Here is a 12,910-nt window from a genome sequence, read left to right as displayed (position 1 = left end):
CATCTCTTTAATATTTTCTGTCTTTGAAATGGACATGTCTCTCTACTTATTTGTGTTTTTTTTTATTGTTAAGTAATGTTTTATTGGTTTTTATTTCATATATGTCTTACATATTTCTTGTTATGTTTATTCCTAGATTGGAGAAGGAAACGGCAACCCACTCCAGTACCCTTGCCTGGAAAATCCCATGGACAGAGGAGCCTGGTATGCTATAGTCCATGGGGTCGCAAAGAGTTGGACACGACTGAGCAACTTCACTCACTCACTCAATCCATTCCTAGATATTTTGTAGTTCTGGTTGGCATTATAATCATTATGTTTTTGTCTGTAACATTTCCTAATTAGTAACTACCAATGAATGTTTATTTTGTGTCTGAGCTCTGTTACTACACAGTGGCTGATCAGATCTATGTTACTTAATTTCTTAAGTCCTCACATACGCCTCGCATACTTGGGTGAGTGACGTTCTATTAGTCAACTGGCAGGCCAAAATCCTGACTGAGCTCCTTTTAGCCCTCTTCTTTAGTTGGCTGAATCCAGTTCTCTTTCTTGTGTAAATTAAACTAAATTTTGGTTTGTCCTGAGAATGATCAATGGCCAATAATATCCTCTTTATACCCTCATTCGTTTAGCATTTTACCCTCACTGGATCCTTTTAGATCCCAATGCCTATTGTATTTAATGGAAGTTTACTGTCTTCGATTGTTCCATACAGGTCTTTTTCTGGGAAGTAGATATGGCTACTGCTGCTATGGTATTATGTTCTCTGTTTCATCCTTACCTGGAATACTCTCAGCTCATTCCATCATGCTGTATGTCTAAAGTTCTTGACACAAAATAGATGCTCTGGAAATGTTAGTTCTATTTATGCTAAAAAATAAAGTAAAATATAATCCTAAAGGACACTCAAATATCCAAATGAAGCAGATTCCCAACTTTCCTGTCTTATAAGACCTCTACATTATGTGAACAGCAATAATGGCATTTTCTAACCCCTTGGGGGAGTCCAAAGATTCTCCTATTCTCCTCTCTTCGTCTCTCTCTCTCTTTTTAAACCAAAGAGACAACAGCAAAACACACTCATTTAAGATATAAAAATGAGGTCACTGGATTCATGAAATCAAGAATTAAACAGAGGCTTTTTCTTTGGGCTCACTGTTCAGGGGTGCCACTAGTAATTATGGCAATTAGATCCAGAAAACCATGATCTCTGTAAAATTCTGAGGGCTTTTTGAGGAAGGAGGGCATAGGACAAGCTGCTTAGCCCTGTATCTGGTCCCTGTCAGCCCGACCTGATAAACTCTGATCTTAGTGATAGGAAACAACCTTAGAGTTTGGGTCTAGACCCCTGACATGGAATAAAAATTCTATGTTGGCCTAGAGTGTCAGCTTGTCATCTAACCATTATGTTCTTTGAGGATTTAGTATGATGGTCTGCAGCTGGTAAAGAATCGGAGTTTTAGGGTCCTAGCCAACATCTCTTCCCATAAGAGACACAACTAGAGTCAGAGCCAGTATCTCTTCTAATTGTTGGCAGATGTGAGCAGACATTCATTTTATTTTAGTGTTTAACTTGAAGTTCTGAAATGTGAAATGTGTTCACTGTAGCTTGGAAAGTGTAACAGATATTGAGAACTCAGTTCTTCAGATCCTAGTCCAGTTCATAATATGTTTCCCAACCTCACACTTGCTCTAACCTGTTTTTCTCCACTGCTCATGGACAGACATTTAAGATGTTGCCGGATCTCTCAGTAAATTCTATTCCAGGCCTCTCCATCACTGTATTCCATATGTCCAGTAACCCCTCTATTGCTAACTGCAGGATCTTTTGGAATCTATTGATCATTTGGATCATTACCTGTTGCTGTTCTCTGTATTTTCTGAGTATCATGTACTGTGAAGAATTAGATTTTCTGTTAGTACTTGAAACAGAGAGGGAGAAAGAAAAAAAAAAGTATAGACTAAAAGTTAGATTGACCTCAGTTTAATTATTTGTTCTGTTAGTTCAAAAATACATATTTTATGACTTTTGGATATATTTACTATATGGGAAATTTTTTTAAAAAAATAATTTATTTCGAATCCACCATGGGTGTACATGCGATCCCAAACAGAAATTTCAGGAAAAGTAGAACAAACATCTCCATTAATCATGAAGAATTGGCAATTAATATTGAAATAGTTAATGCTGCTATTTTCCATTTTATCATATTTATATCAAGTATTTTTAATCTAAGTACATTATTATAGGTAAAGCTAAATCTCACTTTTTTCCTATCCTCATTCCCATTTCACTCTTTTTTTTCCTTCTAAGCAGTTGCGATCATTAATTTAATGCATGCTTTCCTCTTTTTTACATATTCCTATATCCATGAACAATATATAGTAATGTTTTGTGTGTGCTTTAAAAATGTACATCAGTAGTATTATTTGATGTTATATTATAGGGATCAATTGATATTTATAAGTTTCTATGTTGACTGGTTATATGTTTTTACAAACATATAATGCATTACTTTTTCTATATAGTCTATCATGTACATATGTTGCTGTTCAGTCATTCACTAGTGTCTGACTCTTTGTGACCCCATGGACTGCAGCACTCCAGGCTTCCCTGTCCTTCATCAGCTCCCAGAGCTTGCTCAAACTCATGTCCATCGAGTCAGTGATGCCATCCAACCACCTTGTCCTCTGTCATCCCCTTCTCCTCCTGCCTTCAATCTTTCCCAGCATCAGGGTCTTTTCTAATAAGTTGGCTCTTTGCATCAAATGGCCAAAGTAATGGAGCTTCAGCTTCAGCATCAGTCCTTCCAATGAATATTTAGCATTGATTTCCTTTAGGCTTGACTGGTTTGATATACTTGCAGTCCAACGGACTCTCAAGTCTTCTCCAACACCACATTTCAAAAGCATCAATTCTTCGATTGATGAAAGAAAGCTCAGCCTTCTTTGTGGTTCAAAGCTCACATCCATACATGACTACTGGAAAAACCATAGCTTTGACTATATGGACCTTTGCCAGCAAAGTAATGTCTCTGCTTTTTAATATGCTGTCTAGGTTGGTCATAACTTTTCTTCCAAGGAGCAAGTGTCTTTTAATTTTGTGGCTTCAGTCACCATCTCCAGTGATTATGGAGAAAAAGAAAATAGAGTTTCTAACTCTTTCCATTGTTTCCCCATCTATTTTGCCATGAGGTGATGGGACTGGATGCCATGAGCTTCGTTTTTTGAATGTTGAGTTTTAAGCCAGCTTTTTCACTTTCCTCTTTCACTTTCATCAAGAGGCTCTTTAGTTCTTTGCTTTCTGCCATAAGGGTGGTGTCATCTGCATATTAGAGGTTATTGATATCTCTCCCAGCAATCTTGATTCCAGCTTTTGCTTCATCCAGCCTGGCATTTCACATGATATACTCTGCATAGAAGTTAAATAAGCAGGGTGACAATATATAGCCTCGATGTATTCTTTCCCCAATTTGAAACCAGTCCATGTTGTTCCATTTCCGGTTCTAACTGTTGCTTTTTGGCCTGCATGCAGGTTTCTCAAGAGTACATATATATCATGCACCTTTACATGATATATATGTACATGATATATATGTATGTGTGTGTGTGTATATATATATATATATATATAGTACATATACCACAGCTATAGAGTGAATGTTTAGGTTTTCCCCAACTGTTTTCTAATATGAATATTACTGCAATAAACATCCTTCTACATGTGTCCCTATATGTACAAGAGTTTAACTAGAGATTAAAGAAATACATTTGCTGGATCCTAGGGTATGTGAGCTTTCTATTTTTCTATTTACAGTCAAATAGATTTCGTAAGTGATTAGAGCAATTCTCATCTCCACCAGCAGTGAAAGGAGGTTTCTATTTACTCACCTTCTTGCCAAGATGTAAAATGATATCTTTCATAATATTTCTCAATCTAATGTGTGAGAAATAAAACTTATTGTTTTAATTGTTTGGTTTGCATATTCCTGACTACTAATGATATTGAGTATTTTCTCATATTTTCATTAGACAGACATATTTCTATTCTGTAAATTGGTGATTCATTTCCTTTGGTGACTTCTTTCCTACTTAAAATATTTTGTTTTACTATTGTATATAATTTTAAAATTTCAATTTACTTCACTTTTTGAAAAGTAGAAGAACAGAGTAAAGGAAAATCACATGACATAAAATGATATACAATTAAAAGTAATTCTGACTTTCTTTCTCTGATCCCAGTCACCCAGTTCCCCTTTCTTAATGCAACTGTTATCCAATTTTGTATATATTTTCAGAGATCTATGTATTTATACACACAGTATTTTTTCTTCACAAATATTAATTTTGCACTTTTCTACACCTTGTAACTTTAACTTAATGTATTGGAACCCTTTCCATGTAGTGCTGACTTATTCTTTTATAAATTTAATTTTATGTTTTAAAATTAATTTTATATTTTTAAATTAATTTTTATTGGACTGTAGTTGTTTTCCCAGGTGGTGCACTTGGTAAAGAATCTGTCTGCCAATGCAGGAGACACAAGAGACACGGGTTCAATCTTTGGGTTGAGAACATCCCCTGGAAAAGGAAATGGCAACCCACTCCAGTATTCTTGCTGGAAATTCCCATGGACAGAGGAGTCTGGCAGGCTACAGTTCATGGGGTCCCAGAGAGTCAGACACGACTGAGGATGAATATTATTATTATAGTTGATTTACAATGTTGTGTTAGTTTCTGCTGTACAGCAAAGTGAATCAGTTATACATATACATATATCCACCCTTTTTAAGATTCTGCTCCAATATAAATCATCACAGAGTACTGAGTAAAGTTCCCTATGCTATATAATAGTTTCCTATTAGTTATCTGTTTCATATATAGTAGTGTGTATATATCCATCCCAATCTCCCAATTTATCCCATCCCCCTTTCTCCCCTTTGGTAACCGTAAGTTTATTTTTTACATCTGTGCTATTGTTTCTGTTTTGTAAAGAGATTCATTTGTACCATTGTTTAAATTCTACATATAAGCAATATCATATGATATTTGTCTTTCTCTGTCTGACATTTCACTCAGTATAACAATCTCTTAGCAACAATCCATGTTGCTGAAAATGGTATTATTTCCTTCTTTCTTATGGCAGAGTAGTATATATGTACCAAATATATATGTAATAGTATATATGTACCACATCTTCTTTATCCATCCCTCTGTCAATGGGCAGCTAGGTTGCTTCCATGTCCTGGCTATTGTGAATAGTGCTGCAATGAACATTTGGATACATGCATCTTTTTGAATTATGGTTTTTACCCTGATACATGCCTAAGGGTGAGATTGCTGGATCATATATTAGCTCCATTTTAGTTTTTAAGGAACCTTCATACTGTTTGTTTTCCCTAATGGCTCTACCAATTTTCACTCCCACCAACAGTATAGGACAGTTCCCTTTTCTCCGCATCTTCTCCAGTATGTATGGTTTGTAGATTTTTTTATGATGGCCATTCTTTTTTTTTTTTTTTAACTTTATTTTACTTTACAATACTGTATTGGTTTTGCCATACATTGACATGAATCCACCACGGGTGTACATGCGTTCCCAAACATGAACCCCCCTTCCACCTCCCTCCCCATAACATCTCTCTGGGTCATTCTGACCAGTGTGAGATGATACTTCATTGTAGTTTTGATTTGCATTTCTTTTACAGTTAGTGATATTGAGCATCTTTTCATATGCCTACTGACCGTCTATATGTCTTTGTTGGAGAAATATCTAGATCTGCCCATTTTTTGATTGGATTCTCTTTTTAATATTGAGCTGCAATGAGCTTTTTGTATATATTGGAGGCTAATCCCTTGTCAGTAGCTTTGTTTGCAAATATTTTCTCCGATTGTCTTTTCTTTTTGTCTATGGTTTCCTTTGCTGTGTAAATGGTTTCTTTTGCTTTTTATTTAAATTTAATTAGGTCTCATTTGCTTATTTTTATTTTCATTACTCTAAGAGGCGGATTAAAATGGCTTTGTTATTTTGTTAGCTATTGCATTATATTTTGCCATATAGTGTGAAGGCATTTTAAATTAATTTTCCAATTAGTAGATAACTATAAAGCATATTTATGTGCTAATAAGGTACTTGAATACATAAAATGAAATTTCTGTAGAGGTACAAACTTATAGAAATAAACCTGTAGTGTGAAATTTTAATATAACACAGTTTTTGAAGGGTCAAGTAGCCAAATATTATTAAGGCTACAAGGCTTTTGAAACATGTAATTATTAATAACTATATTGAACATTTTACCCTATAAAACAGAGACAAAATCTTACTTTCCAGTGTTCATTAAACATTTACAAAATTTGTACCATTATCAAGTTTCAAAATTTTCAGAGTAAGTAGTCTATGTATGAAATGATTTGATACAACTAACAAATATTATATAATTTAAATATAGAATAATTTTATAATACCTAGTTTACCATTCATTTTCTTAAAAAATTATTTGTGTATAACTGGTTTACAGTGCTGTATTCCTTCTGTACAGCACAGTGAATCAATTATACATGTACATATTGCACTTTTTAAAGAGTCTTTACCCATATAGTAGTTTACCATTCATGAACATGGTCTAGCTCTCTGTTTACTTAGATCATCTTTAGATGATCAGTGAAAGTTCATATTTTTGTCTACAATGGCCATGAGTATTTCTTCTTATGCTTATTTCTAATTTCTTTATTTTTATGTTGTTATTGTGATTATGTTATATAACTCTTACATTTTTAATTGACAATAAATGATTTGTAGGAAAGCTATTTTTTAAATATTTTGTGGCTACATATTTTCTTAATATATGTAATATAAAATTAAAAGATCCTTGCTCCTTTGAAGAAATGCTATGACAAAACTAGACAGTGTATTAAAAAGCAGAGATATCACTTTGCCAACAAATGTCCCTATAGTCAAAGGTATGGTTTTTCCAGTAGTCATATATGGATGTGAGAGTTGGACCATAAAGAAGGCTGAGTGCTGAAAAATTGATGCTTCCAAATTGTGGTGCTGGAGAAGACTCTTGAGAGTCCCTTGGACTGCAAGGAGATCAAACCAGTCAATCCTAAAGGAAATCACTCTGAATATTCATTGGAAGGACTGATGCTGAAGCTGAAACTCCAGTACTTTGGCCAACTGATGCAAAGTGCTGACTCATTGGAAAACACTCTGATGTTGGGAAAAATTGAGGGGGTGACAAGGATGAGATGATTGGATGTCATCACTGACTGCACATGAGTGTGAGCAAACTCCAAGAGATAGTGAAGGACAGGGAAGCCTGGCGTGCTGCAGTCAATGGGGTTGCAATAAACTGAACATAACGTAGCAACTGAAAAACAATTTTCTTAATATGATAGTTGTTCCTCTTTGAAAACATCTTTATTCTTTGTTGTAGGTTTATCTGGATATTTTTCTGGTTTTGATGAAAATGATTTTATTTCAACTTTATGCTTCATATGTCCTGCACGTTTCTTGAAGGACAAATTTTCAACTTACGGGAGTTCTGTTATATGTTAGCTTGCCAAGGTTTTTTTTTTTTTCTGTGAAATAATGGATGTGAGATTTTTACCAACTACTTTTTTCCACATCTGTTGAGATGATCATGTAATATTTTGTCCTTTAATCTGTTAAAGATGGACTTTCTGATTTCCTGTCGTTGCATTTCTGAGACAAACTTCACTTAGCTATGCTTTATTATTTTCCTAATATGCTACTGACTTAATTTGTCAATGTTTTATTTAGATTTTTTCATTTGTGTTAATAAGCACATTATTGCATATTGGTTAGAATTATGGATTCTGTAGTGAAAATATCTGAATTTGAATTATGGCTTAATCATTTATTAGCCCTGTGATCTTAGACAAATTACTTATTTCCTTTCACCATTTGTAAAATAGGGATAATAATTGTATTTATTCTCTACGGTTATTAAAATGATTAAATATACTCATATACATTTTAGTTATCTTTTACTGTATAAAAGATGCAACGGGTATTTGTCTGCATTGGTTGAAATCTATTTCAAATGACAATTTCTGTTCCTGTTCTTCTTTTACATAACAAATAAACAAATATAGTGGCTTAAGACAATGATTATTCTTATTATATCTTGTAATTATCTGGGATTACTAAGGTGTCAATCAGCTGGGAGCTCAACGAGGCTGGAATGTCCAAGATGACTCACTTGTATGACTGGCAGTTGATGCTACAGATGAGGTTGTCTTTGGGGGTGCCTACATTTTGTCTAACTATGTGGTTTGGCTTTCTCACAGCTTAGAGCCTGGATCTTAGAGAACACTGCAAAAGAACCAGATGAAGTTGAAAGGCTTCTTATAATTTAGCTTTTGAGGTCTCAGAATACCACTTCCACTGGAGCTCAAGAACTTCTTCCAAGCTCATGGAGGATATTGGCAGAATTTATTCCTTGTGGTTGTAGAACTGAGTATCCATATTCTTGCTGCCAACTGCAGAGGGAAGGATTTTTCTCTACTCCTAGATGCCATCCTCAGGCCTAAGCCATGTGGCCCTCTGATTACACGACAGTTTACTTCTGCAAAGAATCCTTTTTCAGTATGCTACTTCAAGGGCTTATAAGTAATTGTGACATTGACTATCTCATCATATTTGTAATATAGTGTAACCTGATATCAACTACCCATCATATTCATAAGTCCCACTCACACTCTAGTGAAGGACATGTTCACCAAGTACTGAGAATCTTGAAAGTTTTCATTTTAGAAATTTTCCTATCATAAAGGGCAAAAGGCATGAATAGGGAAACCGCAAGAAATAGAAATTGCCATTAAAGACCTGGAAAATAATCATAATAAAATAAGTGCAATTAAAATGTTGCCACTTTCCCCTTTGTTGGATTGGTAAAGAGTTAAAAAGACTGATAGCTCAGTATTGGGCAGGATGTGAAGAATTTGCCATTTTTACCTACTGACATGACAGCTTACATCCTTGATGGCTCAGCAGGTAAAGAATCCACCTGCAATGCAGGAGACACAGGTTCAACCCCTAGTCCAGGAAGACCCCCTGGAGAAGAAAATGGCAACCCACTTCAGTGGACCTGGAAAATCCCATGGCCACAGGAGCCTGGCATGCTACAGTCCAAAGGGTCACAGAAAGTTGGACACAACAAAGTGATGAAGAGAGAGAGAGAATCTTTCATAAGATCAACTTGAAGATTAAAAATATTGTTACTCATATTTTTATAGTTTGAAATTCATTGAAGCCCTCTTTATAATAAAAAGCAATTAGAAAGCACCTAAGTATAACAATAATGTGGGATTAGTTAATTAAATTAGATCTTTAAATAGACTTTGCAACCATATTTAATTACTGAGGGAAATCTTCATAAAAAGTAAATAAAATGGTACTGAAGAATTTATCTGCAGGGTAGCAATGGAGAAACAGATGTAGAGAATAGAATTATGGACATGGGGAGAGGAGACGAGAGGGTGAAATGTATGGAGAGAGTAACATGGAAACTTACATTACCATATGTAAAATAGATAGCCAATGGGAATTTGCTATATGTCTCAGGAAACCCAAACATGGGCTCTGTATCAACTTAGAGGGGTGGAGTGGGGACGGAGATGAAAGGGAGGTTCAAAAGGGAGCAGATATATGTATATCTATGGCTGATTTATGTTTAGGTTTGACAGAAAACAACAAAATTCTGTAAGGCAATTATTTTCAATTAAAAAATAAATAATATTTTTAAAAAACAAATAAAAATGTCCAGAATTATCTCATAAAAAAAACAAAAAAAACCCTTTCCCATTTGCTAGTGTTAAGGGCTCCTTCAGGTTGGGAGTGGTCAGACACAAGGCTATGTCACTTCACATAAGAAGCCATTCTTCCACACTTTACCTTTCATTCTTTGAGTGTAAGGTTACATGAGGTGTATGTTAAGAAGTTTAAGTGAAGTGGTAGTAGTAGGCATCATGCCATATAGAACCAGATAAGTGTAATGCTTTGAGGGAACTCAGAACTGTACTTGCTTTCTACATGGAGAAGTGGTGTGGAACACTAGAAAGAGTACAGGATTAGGAATAAGAAGACTTATACTCGAGTTTATTTCACTCACTTGTTATGACATCTTTGACATTTCTTTTCACCTTTGTGAGCCTCAATTTGCTGATATGCAATGAAAAGATTGGACTGTATCAGTGCTTCTCAACCTTGACTGCACATTAGAATTATTTATGAATTTTTTAAAATGCTGATGCCTGAAGCCCCAATCATGACTAATCAAATATGAATTTCTAGGGATAAAGCTGAAAGGACTGATATTTTTGTAAAGGTTCACCTCTATCATTGAAAATTCTGATGTTAATAGCCATGATTGAGAGCCATTCAACTAGCTAATTCTACAGATAGATCCTCCCAAGTGTGATAGTTGAGATTCTTTGAGAGACAAAGACTTGACATTGAGGTGGTCCTGTCAGTTTAACAACCCCCCCCCCACACACACACATAAAACAAAAGGACACACAAGGTGTCCAAGGATCATAGGATTCAAGGAGAGAGTTATACAGCTAACTCCCAGCAACTAATTGGAAAGCAAACACTGGATAGAATGGAACATATTTCAATAACTGTGCCAATATTTACCTCTTCTGGATTTTCACCTCCTTCTCTGCCCAAGCTCATCAAATTTTTTAAGATGTTCAACTTAGGAAACTTTGTTCACATTTGATCTCACCCATCTCTTTAGGTCAGTTGAAGTGTGACCAAATCCTTTTCCCTTTACCTTAGCTACAAGTGAGTTGGAATGTTTGAAAGATTTCTCCTGAGAAATCTGTATGCAGGTCAAGAAGCAACAGTTAGAACCAGATATGGAAGGCTGTCCATGGAACATTGTTCCAAACTGGGAACATGGTTCCAAATTGGGAAAGGAGTACGTCAAGGCTGTATATTGTCGCCCTGTTTATTTAACTTCTATGCAGAGTACAGAAGTCACTCAGACATGCCTGAGTGACTGAACAACAACAAGAGAAGAATTACTCAACAAGAGAAAAATAAACAATAGAAAAGACGAACTAAACTAAGATTAAAAACATGAACAAATTTGACAACCCTTAGCTATATTTACCAAGGAAAAAAGAGAGAGGACTCAAGTCAACAAAATTATAAATGAAAAAGGAGACATTGTACCTGACACCACAGAAATTAAAGGGAGCCTATGAGGATACTATCAATATATATACAGTAACAACCTAGACAGCCTAAAAGAAATGGAATCACTCTTAGAAACATAGAATCTACCAAGACTGAATTAGAAAGAAATAGAAAAGTCTGAATAGAAAGGAGACTAAATCAATAAATCAAGAGTTTCCCAGTGAAGAAAAACCCTGGACCAGATGGCTTCACCAGTGAATTTTAACCAAATTTTTAAAGAATCAATATCAATCCTTCTCATACTCTTCATAAAAGTTGAACACGGGTAACACTTCCCAACTCATTTTACAAGGATAAAATTATCCTGATACCAAAGCCAGAAAAGGGCACAAGAAAGAGATCTACAGGACAATATTCATGATTAACATAGATGTAAAAATTCTGTATAAAATACTAGCAAATTGATTTAGCTGAACATTAAAAGGATAATTTACTACCATCAAGTGGGATTTATCATTGGGATGTAAAAATGGTTCAGCATGTGCAAATCAATAAATGTGATACATTGCATAGAATGAAAGAAAAATCACATGATAATTTCAAAAGAGAAAAAAAATACATTTGGTGAAATTCAATCGGTTCATGATAAAACAAAATTAGAGAAGGAACATAACTCAGTGTAATAAAGGCCATATATCACAAGCCCACAGTTAACATCATATTCCATGGTGAAAGGTTGAAAGCTTTTCCTTTGAGATCAAGAACAAGACAAGAGTGCCCACTTCCATTTCTCCTATTCAACATAGTTCTGGAAGACCTAGTCACAGCAATCAGGCAAGAAAAAGAAATAAAAGACATCACAATTAGAAAGGAGGGAGTAAAATTGGCTATTTGTGGATGATGTAATTTTACATATAGAAAATCTTGAAGATTGTACCAAAAAAAAGCTGTTAGATCTGATCAGCAAATTTAGTGAATTCACAGCAAACAAAATGAACATACAAAAATCAGTGGTGTATAATAAATTATTTGAAAGATAAAGGAAACAATCCATTTGCAGTATCACCAAAAACAAAATATTTAGGGATAAATTTAACCAAAATAGAACTACAAGATACTGATAAAAGAAATCCAAGACACAAACAAATGAAAGGTATCTTATGTTCATGGGTCAAAAAATTAATGTTTTTAAAAAGTCAGTATTGACAAAAGCCGCATACAGATTCAGTTCAATGCAATAAAGATACCAACAGTATTTTTTACAGAAATAGAAAAAATTCTAAAATTTAGATTGAACCACAAAAGAATCCATATATTCAAAACAATCTTGAAAAAGAAGAGCAAAGTGGATTACATATACTTTCTGATTTCAAGTTTTGTTAAAAAACTATAGCAATTGAAACAGTATGGTACTGGCATAAAAGCAAATACATGGACCCATGGAACAGAATAGAGAGCTCAGAAATAAACCTGTTCACATCTGGTCAATCAATAATTGATGGGGGAGCCCATAATACTCAATGGAGAAAAGACAGTCTCTTCAATAAATAGTGCTGGGAAAATTGGATATTCACATTAAAAGGAATGAAACTAGACCCCATCTTATGCCACTAACATAAATTAACTCAAAATCATTTAAAGATATAAATGTAATATATTAAACCACAGGACTCCTAAAGAAAAGACAGGAAAACTCTCCTTGACATGGTTCTTGGCAATTAGTTTTTTGGAAGTGAT

At 34.6% G+C, this 12,910-nt stretch overlaps 1 protein-coding gene across 16 annotated transcripts in view; it reads left to right on the top strand.

Annotated features, from left to right (window-relative positions):
* The window catches only part of OPHN1 (oligophrenin 1), a 716,686-nt gene extending 708,557 nt beyond the window's left edge, over positions 1-8,129 (top strand). For 15 of the 16 annotated variants that reach the window (XM_060407314.1, XM_060407309.1, XM_060407304.1 and 12 more), the window contains one exon: positions 137-8,129. In XM_060407314.1, coding sequence (XP_060263297.1) covers positions 137-215 — 79 coding nt within the window. In that variant the 3' untranslated portion in view covers positions 216-8,129. The remainder of the gene's footprint in view (positions 1-136) is intronic. The other variant, XM_060407305.1, reaches the window with a different exon arrangement.
* Positions 8,130-12,910: the final 4,781 nt, after the last annotated feature.

Source organism: Ovis aries, chromosome X (genome assembly GCF_016772045.2).
Source record: "Ovis aries strain OAR_USU_Benz2616 breed Rambouillet chromosome X, ARS-UI_Ramb_v3.0, whole genome shotgun sequence".
Taxonomy (NCBI): Eukaryota; Metazoa; Chordata; class Mammalia; order Artiodactyla; family Bovidae; genus Ovis; species Ovis aries.
The sequence above is the reverse complement of the archived record's forward strand: the minus strand, read 5'-3'. Positions and strand labels throughout refer to the sequence as shown.